Here is a 17,528-nt window from a genome sequence, read left to right as displayed (position 1 = left end):
AAGAAGAAAAAAGAGCAAATGTACTCAGTTACTCCACTGTACTCTGATTACAGTCATGTGATTTACAGGAATGCTGCATCAGCTGCAGGTGGTGGACAAATTTTCTCCAAATCAGCTGTTGTTTTATTGGAGGCTCCAGCTAAATGCTGCCTCCTCCATAGTACAATATATAGATTTTATACAGTGAGGTCATTTTGAAGTCCTTTGGCTGATGATCGTCTTTAGTATGTAGCTGATGGTTGATGATGAGAGAGGTGATGTTTGTGTTGTTCTGTGGAGATCATTCAAGAACTGAACCTGTTAAACACTCAGACCTGCTTTAGATTTTACCGCTTTAGTTATGACGCACATACTTATGGTCATCCTACAAAATGATGCAAGTGTGGGGTATGAATATGAGTATGAGTGAAAAAGAAATGTTTCAGCTTTATTAAAACTCAAAGTTAACCTCATGTAGTCATTTTTAAACTTTTTTTTTTAAAACTGAGGTTCTTTTATTCACTGAAAAAACCAACAGACTCACATAGTTAGAACAAACTAAGAGTCAGATCAACAGAAACAAAAACACGGAAATGTTTCCTGTAACTGCGTCGCTCTGCTCGACTTTGCTGTTTGTCGGCGTCTTCGTGTTTGTCTCTGCAGGTGAGGTTTATAAACCAAACGGTGTTTCCCTCTGAGATAAAGAGGAACAAACATCAGTCTGGTTTACATGTTACTTCCCAAACATTTAGTTTCTGAGCGTCTGCGTGTGTGACGGCATCACGAGGCCTGGTGGTGTCTGTGGGTTTTGACTGCTTGGTCAGCGGTGCAGTTTCCAGCACAGAGACAAAGAAGTGTAATGTGTGTGTCAGTGTGATGCGTTGTAGTTTCAGGAGTCAGTATACAGCCAGAGGCCGATCTACAGAGGTGGCATTGAGTGGCATGCTCCACCCTAAACTGATCTCTTGCCACCTCTAGTGCCACAGTAGTTTTATATATGACATTGTTGTTTATTAAGTTGTGGCAACAGATTATATTAGGCTGGCACATGCCTCTCTATGCCACCTCTGCAGATCTGCCCCTGAGTTTTAAATGGTTGTACAAAGAAATGTCAGAATCATTGTTTACGTTGTAAGGCACATTACACAATGTAAAAGCTTGCGATATGTGTAAAGAAATGGCTTTGATTTTGCCACCCTAAGAACATTTCATTACATCCAGCCCTGTATGCAGCTACAAAGCTTTAGTTCAGTGTATACAAACAGCTGTAGCTCCATAAAGGCAGCATGCAGAGACTCACAGTGTCTTATAATGAGAGGCTGCTTTCTCTCACACATTATGTTCACTTATTATCAGCACATGTTTCACTGTATAAGTGTTTATATTACACAGCTACTGTCATCCACAGTGATCTCCTCATTTATTGCATCCCTTCAACCCTCTGAGTTTCTGACTTAAAATTAAACTGACCCTGTATTGTCAAAATATGAGATTTGGGAGCTTCAGCAAAAAAAAAAAGCACAACTCAAATTCTAGGCAGTGAAAAATAAAATAACAGAACAATTAATTGTATGACGAAATCTTGTTAATATAGAGTGGTTAGTGTGATTTTAATTTTCCCATCCTGATGATCAGAAGAGTGTTGGAGGGTTTCAGAGATCCTTCAGAACAACAGTAAGTGTTTAAAACGACGTCTTTGTCTTTTAGATAATCTGACAGGTTGACTGAAGTCTGTGAGCTTCAGTCGATTAACAGATTATTAATATTGATCCAGCTGAACGAGGATTAAATCTTCACTTTTCTGGTTACTGGTTACAGATGAATGTTGGAGTTAGTGTGAAGTATTTGATTTACTGTTGGCTGGTTTCATCTGTGGAAACACATCATATGAAATGAATTCAATGTGTTTTATCATCTGAAGAACCAAAAGATGTCAGACTATATCTGACACAATATAAAAAAGAAAAAGAGGAAGTGTACTCAGTTACTCCACTGTACTCTGATGCTGCATCAGCTGCAGGTGGTGTAAATATTTTATTTATTCTGTAAATAAAATAATAGAACAATTAATTGTAATATAATATAATAATAAAAAAATAATAATAATAAAAAATAATAAAATGTAATAATATAGAGTGATGAAGGTTCTAACTGACTTTTGTGTCATGAGGAATAGATTAAGGTCAGATCTCTGTAGGGGTGGGGTGCAGTGGTACTGTGTGATATTAACAGCATTTACTGTCATAATGATCATGTGTGTACTTTAGCATCAACAAAAGATTTTTTTTATTCTTTTTTTTATGTATATCGTGCACGGATGTACTATAACTTAATAGATGTGCATACACTCCTCACTCCATCTGGCTGCTGAAGAAGTGAGCAGTTGCACTTTGACCTTTAACCTCTCTGCTCTGTGTCGTTTTCTCTTTCAGACCAAAAAATCATCACAGCTGAGTCTGGACAGAACGTCACTCTGCCATGTCGAGCTCCAAATAACAACATCATCTTAGGTGTAGAGTGGAACAGAGCTGACCTGGAAGATGAATATGTGCTTTTTTACCGAGATGAACAATTTGATCCAGTTAACCAGCATCCATCATTTAGGAACCGGGTGGATCTGCAGGACAGACAGATGAAGGAAGGAGACGTGTCTTTGATTCTGAAGGATGTGACGATTAATGACACTGGAACATACGAGTGTCATGTCTTCACGAGAGGAACAAACATAAGGAAAAGAGCAAATCAGGATGGTGACCCCATCAGCATCATCACCCTGAAAGTTGATCCTCCAGGTGAGTGAGTAGAGTTGAGTGTGTGTGTGATCAGAGGTGAAGCTGCTTCCTGCTTGTTGATGTTTGTTTCTAAAGATGTTGTTGATGAGACTTTGTAGAAAGCAGCTGGTCTGAGTGATGTGATCAGAGTGCAGTAGATAATGTCTGACAGCAGTTTGAAGAGGAAATGGATTCTGTTCTGTTCTTCACTCATCACCTACCTGACAGCTGACACCTCACACCTGTTTCTCACCTGCAGGTCAGACAGGAGGAGACACAGAGGATGGAGGGAAGGAGGCAGGAGGGAAGGAGGATGGACATATTGGACTCATCGTTGGTCTGATTCTTTCTGCTGTGCTTCTTGTTGCTGCTGTTGTTGGTTTTTTAATCTACAGAAAACATAAACCGCAGAGTCAGGGTCCATACTAGCTGCCTGAGTAATTGCAGCATATTTGAAATGTCTTTAGTTTTTATGATGATGTTTGGTAAGAGAAGCATCATTATGGTAAAATGGAGTTAAACTGCCCAATATCCAATTTGTTTTTTAAAAAATTGCAGGTTGAGAACCAGGACCTGCTGGTCTGTCAGCCTGAGACTAGCAGGGATTTATAAAAACAAACACATTCTTTAATATCACTTAGACTGTAAGTGATGACTTTGTTTGTTTTGTTTTTTTATTCAGTAGGTCAATAGCACAAGATGATATATATTATATGTTGAAAGTGTTAAAGCCTACACTCTTTTACTAAGTGTGTGAATATATTTGGCCTTCGGTATTTTGTAAATAATAATACTTTGCAGTAATAGTAGTAGAAAAGTACTGCACAGCATCTCCACCACTGTTTTTATATTTTACTTGGAAATTTGGAGTTAGTTGCAGACTTTTATTAAAACATGCAAACGTGTGAATATATACAGGGTTTATGCAAAAACGTTCTAACAAGCTGAGAGTCTATATTTCGTGTTATCAAAGCAAATTCTTGACTAATACTTTTCAACTGCATGTTTTCATATCCTGGTATGATTTTACTGCACTGGCAATGTTTTGGGGATCATTGTCATGCTGAAAAATGTATCTGCTGCCCATCAGACTCTTTCTAGATGGTATTACACGGGGGATCAAAATCTATTGATACTTTTCTGTGTTCATAATTGCATCACCTCTAACAAGTTCTCCAACACCACTGAAATGCAACTTCAAACCATGACAAAGCCTCGACTGCAGCCCTTAACGAGATCAGTTTTTAGCTGATACCTTATTTACAATCACATTGTTGTTGCATAAATAATATTTTATGCACTGACAAAGTGTCATTATTCATAATTATTATATATTTAATTAAAGAAATTGATTAAATCTGCAATTTTGTGACTGGCTGCTGGTAACAACGTGCCTGTTGTCTGTTATCCATAGGCACAGAACTGGTTCCTCCCTTGAGTAAGGATTGTTTTTTTTATATTATTTTTTTATGGTTGAATAATTCATCAGTCAATGTTAAGTGTCCTAAAGAACACAAACAAGATTCCCTGTGTAAACTGGACTGGACTGAAAGTTATTGGAAACCTTTCATAACAAACAAACCAATATTTATGCAGAGATCCACAGTCACAGATAATTACAGACACTCAACCAAGTACAGAAACACTGTGTCATAATCTGGCTGTTAATAATCTGCCTAATAATGTTCAGGATCTGTTTAGCAGCTATTACTGAGTAAGCTTTGTGGTAGATATTATGAAACCAAAGAGAAATCTTCTCCAAGCAGCTACAGAGGGAGATCTGTCCTCTCTGATCTGTGAAGCCTTGACTTTTCCTTCCATTTACGAGACTTTGAAGTCTGTAACTTCTGTTTAAATATTGCTTGTTCATATATTGCCGTTTATTTATTTTTATTTCTGTTTGTTTATTTTTAATAAAACGTTGCAAACATTGGTACTAGTTTTAATGTTTATTGATTGTTTATGCTGCTGTGAAATATGTTCTGACCTGTTGAACTCATGTTGGCACATTTTATGAGCCGAAATTAGTCGAGGAACACAAACACACACACACACACACACACACACACACACACACACGCGCCCGTTCAGCTATCTTAGTGAGGACCTTCATTGACATAATGGTTTCCCTAGTCCCTTACCCTAACCATTAGGAATTTTTTTATTATATTTTTTTATATATACACACACTGCTCTTCCCGTTAACTCATAAGTTGAATATCTACACAGTAACTTAATACTAGGACCAGTCAATTAGAAATCACGTCTACAGTATATACCAAATAGGACCGTTGAGGGAAGGAGAAGAGGAGCAGAAAAAAGTTGATCGGGAGCTTTAAAGGAGAGTATGGATGGTGATGATCCAGCTAGGACTGTGCACCAAAATCTTTAACACAAGAGAACTAAATCAAACCCTCTTTATAACGTAATTGAAACACTGACTAAAAAAACTCAATTTTGAGCCTCAAAAAGGAGGATTGAGAGGATCGCGAGTGTGTCCTCACAAGTGATTGTTGGTCCTCACAAGTATAGTAGAATGCAGATTTAAGTCTTCACAAAGATAGCTAGACAGGAACACACACGATCTGACAGGAATGCGAGATGATGAAAACTGATGACAGAGTGGAAATCTGCTTAGAAGCTGTGAATAAATTGAAGTGATGGTAAATGGTAAAATGGCCTGTTTTGGTATAGCGCTTTACTAGTCCCTAAGGACCCCAAAGCGCTTTACACAACCAGTCATCCACCCATTCACACACACATTCACACACTGGTGATAGTAAGCGACATTGTAGCCACAGCTGCCCTGAGGCGCACTGACAGAGGCGAGACACACTGACACACAAGACATGTGAGTTCACACTTCAACATGGTGGAAACAAAACAAGGCAACAATTGTTTGTTGAAGGGATGTTTTTTTTTACTTAGGTGTGACCTTTGATCTTATAGAGTGGTGTGATTGTTTGCCCCCCTTTCCTGATTACCTACCGTTTTTCACACTTAAATGTTTCAGATCATCAAATTAAATATTTGACAAAAATACCACAGTTACGGTGCCGAATGTCTGAGGTACCTCATCGCGTTAAAATTAGCATGTTTGTAGTTTATAACTTGATTTTTTAAAAGAATTTAGTCCCGACCTCTGTGTTTGAACCAATAGAAAGCTGGTGCTCAGAGGAAGAGGGCGGGCTTTACTTGGTGTCAGTGAGAGAAATGAAAAAAAGCTCAAATGAGTGAGAAGGACGATGAAGGAAACATCTGTGCTGTGTCTGCTCTGTAAGTAGAATCTCTGTGTTTGTTTGAATTCTTGTACTTTGACTGTCTGCTCTCCTGATAACTGATGATGGAGGAGAAGACATGAAAAACAAATCAGGCTGAATTCAAGTTCAAAACACCACGAGGACCAACTGCAGGTCTGAACTGACTCTTTATCTTTGCTCAGGAGTCGAGGAAACACAGCAGGCAGTGAAAAGCTGAACAGATTTCATCACAGTCGATCTCTTTGTGAGAGTTTTCATTCAATTATGTTATTTTCTTCAATGCTTTGTAGCCACACAGAGAAGAGCAGCTACCTGAAGGCAACAATAGTCGTTGATCTTACATTTACTTCCTTACTATATATGACTCTGGATACTGTAGCTCCCGTGAAAAAGAAAGCCTCAAATTTAGAAGTACTTGACTCCCTCGTATAAATCTCAAATGTGCAACTTAAAACAGATAATGTGTGCGCTGGAGAGGAAGTGGTGTCTCACTAATTTGGAAGATTGTCATTTAGCCTGCAAAAGTAGTTTGCTGCTTTATTTACACACAAACAAACAAACAAGTCATCAATAAAGTTCAAACATCTTACTGCACATCTTGGTTATAGAAAGATTTAAAGAAAATAAGAACAACCAGAAATTTTATGACCGTAGTCAGGCTGACAAAAAGTCAGCGCTCTCTTGAGCAACCATTTCTTTAATGTTATCTAGTAACTGCATGGAGTTGTTCAGGAATAAATGTACTATAGCTACTTTCAACACCACTGATATCTATTTAGACTATTTTTCTCCAAGTGATACTTTTGAGTTCAGTAATTTCAGTAATTACATCCTCCAAACCATCAATGCGTCTTTTAGAGCCCATTCCTACAAGACTGCTCAAGACTACATCTGACACCAAGAAGGTCTATAAGCTGACACTGATGGCCACAGTTGGTGTTATGTTTTAATTAAAATTTAGTCTTGTGTACCCAGTTTTTTTACGAGGAGAATGAAGAGTTGTTATCTTATTCCAGTAAAACAATTACTCCAGAAATCTTTGGATGTTGCTAAGAAAGAATGTAACCATTAACAAAAAAAAGTAATTATACAGAGGCCTCATAGAGGCACAGTTGTTGGTGCTGTTTGTGTGGAGTTGTTCGTTATGTTCACCTCAAATCAACCTGAGTGTTGTTTCTCTTTAGTTCTGATCTCACTGCTGAGCTGCACAACAAACCAAGGTCAGTAACCTTCTTCTGTCACAGTTTAAACCTGATAAATGCTCACTGATATGACCTGATTGGGTTCATGTTTCAGAATTAAGTAAAACATGCTTATGTCAGACAAAAGCAACCAAGCAACAGTTGTTTTTTGGTTTTGTTTTTTCATTTTAACCCTCACAGCTCGTCTGACTGTGAGTCCCAGCAGCTCTCAGTTCTTTAAAGGAGACTTTGTGTCTCTGAGCTGTGAGGAGGACGACAGCTCTGCTGGATGGACTCTGAGGAGAAAGACAAGCAAAGGACAGAGGAGTCAGTGTGGAACATATGGATGGGCAAAACCAGCTGGTTCCTCCTGCAACATCAGCTACAGCGCCACATGGGACAGTGGAGTTTACTGGTGTGAGTCCAGAGAGGGTCCCATCAGTAACATGGTTAACCTGACAGTCACTGGTAAGCTGAGTGTGTGGAGTTAGTGTTGATGAAGCTGTGTGTAAATGGATGAAATGCTGTAGTTTGTCTCTGTGTTGAGGTGGATCAGTGATCCTGCAGAGTCCTGTCCTCCCTGTGATGGAGGGAGATGACGTCACTCTGCTCTGTAAAACAAAGACCACTCCCTCCAACCTCCCAGCTGCTTTCTATAAAGATGGCTCCCTCATCAGGAAGCAGCCTACAGGTCACATGACCATCCAGCATGTTTCCAGGTCTGATGAAGGCCTCTACAAGTGTGACATCAGCGGTCATGGAGAGTCTCCATCCAGCTGGATCACTGTCACAGGTGACACACTCACCTGTCTGTGTTTCTGCAGCTTTCAACATTCACAATGTGACGACAACTTAATGACTGTGTTTGCTTTATTTTAGACAAACCCACCACCACACCTCCACCTACATCCACACCTCCACCTACATCCACCTCTCCTCCTGGTTCCTATCTTCTTCCTGCATTGTCATGTGTTGGATCAGTCTGTGTTGTGGTTCTACTGGTGTTACTGGTTCTGCTGGTGAGACGATGTGTTCACAGGAAACCTGAAGGTGAGAGTTAGAAAACTGCATTTCAGATGTGTGGTTATGATAATCTACATATGTTACCATTTATACATTTATATTTATATACACACTCCTATTTATTATTATTATTATATTTTTTTTTTCTCCATTACAATTTATCCGTACTCACATTTCTACAAATTACACATGTAGGGGAGGTAACTAGAGATGGACCGATCCGATATTACGTATCGGATATCAGTCCGATAGGGAACCTAAATTGCTGGAGAGGATATCGTGAGAGAATAAAAATGTATTCCGATCCATTAACTATCAAAAATGACATTCTGGATTTTACATGTGTGGTTTGGTTTTAGGGAATGATCTACGCCAGTTATTAAATTGTTTTGTATTTACACTTCAAGTCTCTGCAAGTACTTTGTTTTTTGTTTCCTGTCACGGTCTGGCTGGCAGACCGTGGGGATGTGTGGGAAGGAGGACCCAGGCGCGGTGCTCTATGTTATAACAGTGTGTTTATTTACAGTGTGCCACAAAGTAACAATAATCCCCGTGTTTTCCCAGACTCACGTGTGTGTCTCTCCGTGAATAGTCTGTGTTTTTCTGTGTACTCTTCCGCTCCCGTGTCAGCACCCCCCCGGTTGCTCGCTGCTCTCGTGTCTTCCACGCTGCTCCTGCGGGAAACATAAGACGCCAGCCGTCAGGACACACACACACACACAACACACACACACACACTCACTCACACACACACACACACACACACACACACACACACACACACACACACACACACTGACTTACATAACAGGACGACTAACATGGAGTCTCATGCAATGATCCCGCGTCGGTGGGAGCTCCAAGACTCTCTTAAGTAGCTGCCCCGACGAGCCTGCTCATGCAGCAGGTGTGTGGATCGGTGGGCCAGTCCCCTTGCAGGGCCACACCCGCCAGGCCGGACGCCGCCTATAAACAAGTGCTCAGCCACCACACACCCCAACATATACACAAGCACAGGGAAGGGGGAGCAACACCAAAATACACAACAATAATAATAGAATACAAACTGCCTCAGGGACATTGGGCCCACTCAGTCCCAGGACCCTGACAGTTTCACATTACAAATTAGAATTTCTTTCACCGTTTATTTCGATAAAGTTCAATAGAGAATTTGTATTCAGTTCTTTGCTGTTAGATTTGGATCATTTGAAAGAGGTAAAGCTGCAGGAGAGGACATCCTAGAAGACATCATATACAGCAATGTTAAGATGTCACAACAACAACAGCAACAGATAAACAAAGCAGAGGCAATAGTGTGTTTATGGGTTTGTTTGTTTTTTGTTTAGATGAACTGATTAAACTGTGTGTATAAAATTAAATACTAACCTGCAAACAAAATTTAAAAAAGTAGAATTCCACTTGAAGTCCTGAAATGGAGATTTTGTACAGTAAAGTTATGTCTCCCTGTATTCATATAGAAAGCAACTTCAAAATAACTTAATGTAACACATTTCTGCTGAGTGGTTCAACCTGCTTGTGTTAGAGTGTGGTGAACAAGGACCGACAATGCAAACACAGAAAGTCAAGGGGAGTTGAGCAAAAGGCGAGCCTTTTATTGAACTGATGAGTTGGCAAAACAGAAATGGGAAAGTCAAAAGAACAAAGTAATTAAAACTCAATGTGCCTAGGAGACACTGGGAGATGTAAAAGAATGACCATAACAGTGTGATATGGCAACAACAAGCAGGAAGAGAGCAAAATAAATAGAAGGCAGGAAAATCAGGACACAGAGGAAACACCTGGGAAAAAAATTGAGACACAGGTGAACAGAATCTAACGGCACACATGAGACAAAAGATTAGCAAATAAAACTGGAAACTGATACTAAAACCTATGAACTGGACACAAACCAATGGTATACAAACATGGACTTGGAGAGAGTGGACAGAAAGGGAACTACAGTCAACTACCTGTGAACAGCTGAAATCCATGAATACTTGAGACCTTAAATTCTCTGATAACCAGTGTTGGGACTAACGCGTTATTAAGTAACGCGTTACAGTAACTACGTTATTATTGTGGTAACGAGCACGGTAACTAGTTATTATGCCAAAATCAGGAACGCGTTAGTCGTTACTGGGATTTAGATAGGCTCGTTACTCGTTACTTCGTGTGGTGGCTATCGCGGAGCTTCCACAGATTCAGTAACATTAGCAAGTGGTGGAAGCCAGCAGGTGGATGAAGGAAAAGGGACGCAGAAGGAAAAGAGACCCGAGGCGGCCGCTGGTCCAAGTGTGAACTGAACCCAGATAGACCTGCAGTCTGGGTCAGATATAAACCAAGTTTAGGTGGAGTTTATTTTCGTTATGCTGACTTTTTCCGTACTGCATGCTAGCTAGCATGTTGCTCCGTGGTCCCGCCGTGCCGCCTCCCGGGTTTCGGCACCAATGTGGCGTGAATAAGACACGGCGGGACCACGGAGCAACGTTCAGAGCCAACTTTATTTTATTCTCATCACACCACACCCACACCAACCCCCGAGTCCCCGTGTTTTAACACGGCGGGGGTGATTGCGGATGCCGTGCAGGTGCGTCCGCACGGCACCGCAGACCACGCCCCCGCCACAATATAGTTTTTTTTATTTTTACTTTTTTATTTTTATCTCATTTTTTTATTGGGCAAAGAAAAGTTTGTGTATTGACTGTTGTTCTGTGTGGTGGATTGTGTACTTGCGGTCTGTGGTTAACTGAAGCTAACAGCTCTGCAGTCATCCAGCATCCTGTATGAGATTTAAAAAAAAGTTGAACAAAAAGGTGTCACGTCACCTTAGATGGTGTGATATTTAGGTGTTGACTTTAAAAACAGAACAAGAAATTATTAATAACTGGATGAAGTTAAATTACTTAAATTGTTAATATTTTTAGTTTTTATGGCCTCACATGATGACCACACACATCCATTCTATCGATGAGCAGTGAGGTTGTAAACATAACTTTTAATCTGCCTGCACTTCTGATGTCCTGTGTGTGTTTTACTGTATAGAGACTGATCCAACTAATTTGTCTACTCAGCAGTGAGAACTGAAGACGTCAGTTATGGACAAATCATCATCAACGACAAGAAAAACAGATCAAAGCCGAGAGGTAAGCTGCTCTTCTTTGTCTCCATCATGATTCTCCTCTTGGACAGAAGTTGAGGGTTTAAGTTAGGTTGTCGGATAACACGAAAATGCTAATGCAGTGATGGTCAGTAGCTCTAATAAACAAACAAACAAACAAAAAATCACGGAAGGTTAAACATGTGTGAACTAGCATGAAAGCAATCCTGTTGGACTTGGAGGTCTATAAGTTTAAAAATGATAAAAATGAATTAGCCATCCAGCTAAATGAATGAATTAACAGTTACTTCATAGAATTTAAAGCATCCTGTGATGACAAACTAAATGTAAACAATGTATTCACACCTTCCACACCCTTCATTCACATGGAAAAGTTCAATTTTCCATTGCCAGGATTCATTCATGGACAGGAAAGCTAGTTTTCACATGTAAACAAGTCATTCAGTATTTGTGTCTTGTGCACCTCTTATGTTATTCTTGTCAGAAACACTTTAAAATGTTTTGTTTTTATTGCTGTGCTGGTCTGACAAAAGTAAAGAAACAGAGTTGATACAATGCAGCTTATAAAAAACTTGACTAAAGCACCCAACCTATCTCTATCCAAAGTCAAGACCAGGAAGAAGCGCTGACATGGCTCTCTGCAGCTTCCACTTGATATATGCCGATGCCATATGATGATATAAGACTGTTTTCTTAGTGCCACATTTGGTTTTAACTTAATGGTGTTCACGCAGGTCCACCTTAAATGGATCAGATGTGAGGTTGGTTGTAACTTTTGGCGATGCCATAACTCAACATGTGAGCAAAATGCCCAGATGTGTCTGCTGTCTTGCTTAGGCACAAGCATAAGTTGTTAGCAGGGTGAACATTGTTAGAATTAAATTAATTAAATGTCTGAAGAAAGAGACTGAAGAGACCAAATGTCCTTTAACAAGTTCTGTATGTTTAACCACAGCAGTTACTTCCTGTTGTTGATTCTAGCGTAATGCTGAAGGGGCTTCTCACCACTGTGAGTTCTGGTTTGGTCATGGGAGTGTTCATGCTGTGAGAACTTGTTTGTTTGGTGCTCTGTGGTGAAGTGTGTCAGACTGCACTGAGATGAAGGTGTAATCTCTGTGGTTGTGCACCTTCGTCTTCACTCAAACAGCTACAAGTTCAATGCAATTAATTATAGTTTCTCAGCAGAGGTGTAAAGAAGAAAAAAACTGTGAAAACCTGCTGTTAGTTGCAGAAGATCTAACTTAATCTCTTCTTAATTAAAATAAAAAAAATATTGTCTGAACTAAACTATAATTTGTGTGTGTTTTTCCTTCAGAGCGTGATCCAGCTGTAATCTACTCAGCAGTGAGAACTGAAGAACTCAGTTATGGGCAAATAGCTGTTACACCAAAGAGGAAAAGAGGTACAGCTGCTCTTTATATTCAACTTTGGGCAGAGACAAGTGTTTCTTGTCCGCATGCTAAGCTAAGCTAACCACATCATTTCTCAAGCTTAGGACATCAAACACTTTTATCGTCATCAAAATGTAAATAAAGTCAAACTTTATTGTCATTTCTGCCATACACAGTACAGTATACAGGGAGACGAGACGACGAGGTTCCAGTTACATTCAGTGCAAAAGATCAAACAACAACAACAAAAAAAAACAGCTAGAGCAAGAACAAGAATAAATATATAGACTGGGGTAAGGGGAGTATATACACTTAGAGGTAAAGGGTCAATAATATTCTAAATATTTATTTGATTCTCTGTTATATTTGTAATTTTGCTTATTTACAAAGAAATGTTTTTTTATGTTTTCATTTTAATGGAGAAAGACAAAATATTAACCAAATAAATAAATAAAAGACACATTAATTTAAGTTATAAATTGATATCATTGAGGGAATAAGTATTAGACCCCAATTAAAACTTGATTTAGTACTAAAGGGGTGGCCAACTCCAGGCCTCTAGGTCCTGCAGGTTTTAGATATCATTACCAGGCCTGTGGAGAACTTCAAGAAATGTTGAGGAGGTAATTTAGCCAGGCAGCACGGTGTTCTTGCTGTGTTTGCGTGGGTTCTCCCCGGGTACTCAGGCTTCCTCCCACAGTCCAAAGACATGCAGTAGTGGGGATAGGTTAATTGGTCTATCTAAATTGCCCATTGGTGTGAATGTGAGTGCGAATGGTTGTCTGTGTCTCTATGCAAGCCCTGCAACAGACTGGCGACCTTTCCACGGTGTACCCCACCTCTCGCCCTATGACAGCTATGACAGGGATAGGCTCCAGCGCCTCCCACGACCCTGGAAAGGATAATCGGAAGCAGATGGATGGATGGTAATTTAGCCAATTGAATCAGCGGTGTTGGATCAAGGACACCTCTAAAACCTGCAGGACACAGGCCCTGTAGGCCTGGAGTTGGCCATGACTGTAGTACTTGGTGGAGAAGTCCTTGTTGGCAAGGACAATACTAAGACATTTCTTGTAGTTGGTCACCACATTTCAGGAGGGATTTTGGCCCATTCTTTACTGAAACTCTCTAAATCCTTTAGGTTTCTTGGCTTCACCTCAAACCTCAATAGATATTTTGTAGGACTGAGGTCAGGAGACTGGCTCAGCTTTAATGTGCTTCCTCTTTGTTTCCCTTGTTGAATGTTTTGGGTCATTGGCATACTACCAGACCCATCCATGACCCATCATCAATGTTCTGATGGAGGAAAAGAGGTTCTCTTCCAAGTTTCTTCTGTACATGGTACCATCCATCCTTAATGAGGTGAAGTTGTCCTGTACACTTAGCAGAAACACAGGCAAAAATCCCAATGCTACCACCTCCATAGTTAACTGTGTGATGGTGTTCTTTGGACATACTCAACATTTTTCTTCCTCCAAACAGTGGATCGAGTTAACGCTGAGTTGAGCTTCCAAATTAATTTAGGTTTCATCTGACTGCAGCTCTTTCTCCCAAGCCTTCTTTGAATCATGTCAGTGTTCACTGGTAAACTTAAGACAGCCTGTACATAAGACTTTTTGAACAGGGGAACCTTGTGGGTGCTGAAAATGTTGACAAATTATGACATAGCATGTTACCAATGTTGTTCTTGGTGACTGTGGTACCAACTGCCTTCACATCATTAACAAGCTACTCCTGTGTGGGCTGATCCACCATCTTTTCTCATGATCATATTTACCCCATGAAGCAAGATTGTGCATGGACCTCCAAACAGAGGGCGATTGATGTTCCTTATATTTAACTTTGAGTTTTGCAAAGCTTCTCTGGAAATAAGCAGAAGTGTTTTATGTTAAATATGGAGATTGTGTATCTATTATCCTGTCCTGTTGAGTGGAAGCAGACCATTTCCTATTCAGTTGTGCCATAAATTATAGCCAAACAAACCAATAGCAATGGTTCTCAATCCATATACTTCCTTCAGAGCATTGGCTGTAGCAAGCCCCATGCACTATGCCAGCGGTCCCCAACCCCCGGGCCTCGGACCGGTACCGGTCCGTGAGTCGTTTGGTACCGGGCCGCGAGAGTTGAGGCTCAGGTGTGAAATGTATAGTTTTCAGGGTTTTTATTGGTTTTCAGCGTTATTTTGTTATCATTTTTATCATTTACTCTGTTTTCCTGGGTCTTTTCACGTGTGTTATGAATAAATTTTCATTTTTTTGGTACCGGTACTAGTTTTATTTTGTTGTATTTATCCGCGACACCTTAAAGGCCGATCCGTGAAAATATTGTCGGGCATAAACCGGTCCGTGGCGCAAAAAGGGTTGGGGACCGCTGCACTATGCAATACTAACTACTGCATTTCCACATTATGACAATTTAACACACACTAACTGCCTGCAATAAATCTGCTGATGTTGCTGTGTCTGGATGTTCTTTTAAATCTATCTGCAGCTTCTGTCTCAGTAGAAGCTTTTTTTGGTCACCATAGATACTGTCTCATCATATGAAGCTCACAGTACCTGTGGTGTACCACAAAGTTCAATTTTAAAACAATTTACTGGGTCAAAATTTACACACCCACGCCTCACTTCACTGTACTACTGCTCACCTTTACTCTCTGAAACCTCACTGCTCTCTCACCCAGTGAACATGTCACATAGACAGAGAGAGAGAGAGAGAGAGAGTGTGCTGCTTATTTGCCAGCAGAGGAAAACATTCTTACTAATTAGAAAAATGTTATGTTATTTAGTTTTGTCACACGGGGATCTTCTCCCAGTTGTCAATAGAAGAGGTGAGGTATACCTTTGAAATATATCCAGTCTATCACAGGCTGTTTTTTCTGAGTATGAAACGTGGCTAAATCTTGCAGCAAAATCACACGACAGCAAGTAAATATGTATCCAGCAAACAAATCCTAGTTTATGAAATCTCCACCCAGTAATGAACAGAATCAATATTATACAGTTCCTGGTTTTATGTTTTTTCTGTGAGAACCTGGAAAACAGCAAAATATTTGACTTGTAGTGTCGCTGAATATAGTTGATGCAAATGTTTCAGCTCTGTGGGTTCCAGGTTTGACATTTTGCATATTTTAAGATGCAGCTACAGTGTGGGCGATACAGAAGCTCTGTCAGTTGTGTCTGAGCTGGTTTCCAGTAAAGTCTGAACTGTGTGACACAGAGAGGTGGAGATTAAAGCCTTGATTGAACTACGAAGCTTGTAATGATGTCTCCTGTTGTTTGAACTGTGTGTGTTTGTGTTCAGATTTTAAACCAGAGCCAGACGCCATCTACTCTTTACTGAAGTAGTCCACCAGTCCAACCACTGACGTCCAGCTGCTGGTCTCTAACTGGTCCTCCCAGCACCTCAGACCAGAGGACATCCACATGTTCAAAATATTTTTTAACATATTTTATTTGTTTTTCTCACTTATTTAGACTCATATTATTTAAAAAAAAATGCTGTGGCAAGTCTTCTGACTGACGCGCAAGCGAGAGCACATAGCCCCTATACTCGCCTCACACTGGCTGCCAATACGTTTCTGAATTGATTTTAAGATCTTGACGCTGGTTTTTAAAACATTGCATGCACTAGCCCCTATATATCCTTCTGATCTTCTAAATTGGTATACTCCGGTGAGGTCTGCGGACCAAATGCTTCTAGCTGTCCCCAGGTCTACTTTAAAACACAGAGGAGATCGGGCTTTTGTTGTGACTGCGCCAAAACTGTGGAATAAACTGCCTTTACATATCAGGAGCTCTCCAACACTGGATACTTTTAAAACTCATCTAATGACCCATTTTTACTCCTTGGCTTTTTAAGTCGGTATGAGTCTGTCATTATTTTATTCTTATTATTTTCTTATCTTGGTTTTACTTTCCTTTTAAATTTTATCTGATTATTCTTTTGTACAGTTGTTTTTTTATAAGTGCTATATAAATAAAATTGATTTGAAAAATAAATAAATTAAACACACATCTCTTACTGACTTTTTCTGCCATGGTTGTGCCAGATTAATAAAGTTTTGTTTTCATTTCTTTTCCTCGTGTGGTTCTGTTGGTTTCACTTAGGTGCAGATGGAAAACCTGACTTCTTCCGGTTTGGTGGTGGCTAACTCATTGCCTCATTTTACAAAGAATAAGCATCAAACCACAACAGAAGCAAAATTCAGTGAATATAAATCGCACAGAAATGTTTTTGTGCTGAGTGTGTGCAAGATGAGCTCACCTAGAAACAGACCAGCAACATTCATGTAAAACTGTTATATTTTATTTATTATCCTTTCATTCAATGCGTCAAATCCAGTAGTTCGAAATGAAAACCGAGAGCTGAAGAATTTCAGTGTCTGATAAACTACAAACGCATGAACATATGACAGGTTCATATCTTGTGAACCAGCACAGATTCCACCTTTTGAGTTAAGCTGCTTTCAAGCTTGAAACGACAATGTTACACATGTCAAATCTGCTTCCACCTACTGGTAAAACTGGGTGTTGCAGCCCAGCACCTGCGTTATAAATGACACCAGTTTAACTTCTAAAAATACACTAGTTGTACATCAAACCAACACGGGGTAGAATTTAGGGTGCATTTTACTCACATGTTGTCTTCAGAAACTAGAAGTTAGAAGACTTTCATTTGAGTGTCACAAATGGACATCATGGCTTGGAGGGTTTTTTTCACTGTTCTTAGAAACAGCCAGTTTCCACCATTAGCTTCCACACTAAACATGATCTATTTTTTTTAATAACAACTCTGGTTTTACG

General features: G+C 39.8%; 1 protein-coding gene and 1 long non-coding RNA gene across 8 annotated transcripts in view; both read left to right on the top strand.

Moving 5' to 3' along the window:
* Positions 1 to 175: 175 nt before the first annotated feature.
* Positions 176 to 17,528, top strand: part of LOC120716467 (junctional adhesion molecule B-like) — a 204,853-nt gene continuing 187,500 nt past the window's right edge. Inside the window, exons 1-3 of one of the 7 annotated variants that reach the window (XR_005691924.1) lie at positions 176 to 642; positions 2,412 to 2,771; positions 3,063 to 4,683. Coding sequence is in view for 1 of the 7 variants with exons in the window: in XM_040004006.1 (XP_039859940.1) it covers positions 573 to 642; positions 2,412 to 2,771 (430 nt within the window). In the remaining 6 variants the exon portion in view is untranslated. Of the gene's footprint in view, positions 1,699 to 2,411; positions 2,772 to 3,059; positions 4,684 to 17,528 lie in introns of those variants that run through there. The other 6 variants (XR_005691922.1, XR_005691923.1, XM_040004006.1 and 3 more) reach the window with 6 other exon arrangements.
* Positions 7,938 to 17,357, top strand: LOC120716500. Its single transcript, XR_005691950.1, has 5 exons — positions 7,938 to 7,984; positions 8,071 to 8,241; positions 11,286 to 11,357; positions 12,648 to 12,734; positions 16,027 to 17,357. It is a non-coding gene; the product is annotated as an uncharacterized LOC120716500 (long non-coding RNA).

This window comes from Simochromis diagramma, unplaced genomic scaffold (genome assembly GCF_900408965.1).
Source record: "Simochromis diagramma unplaced genomic scaffold, fSimDia1.1 OVJJ01000776.1, whole genome shotgun sequence".
Lineage (NCBI taxonomy): Eukaryota > Metazoa > Chordata > Actinopteri > Cichliformes > Cichlidae > Simochromis > Simochromis diagramma.
Note: the sequence above shows the minus strand (reverse complement) of the source record. Positions and strands in the feature narration are given on the sequence as shown.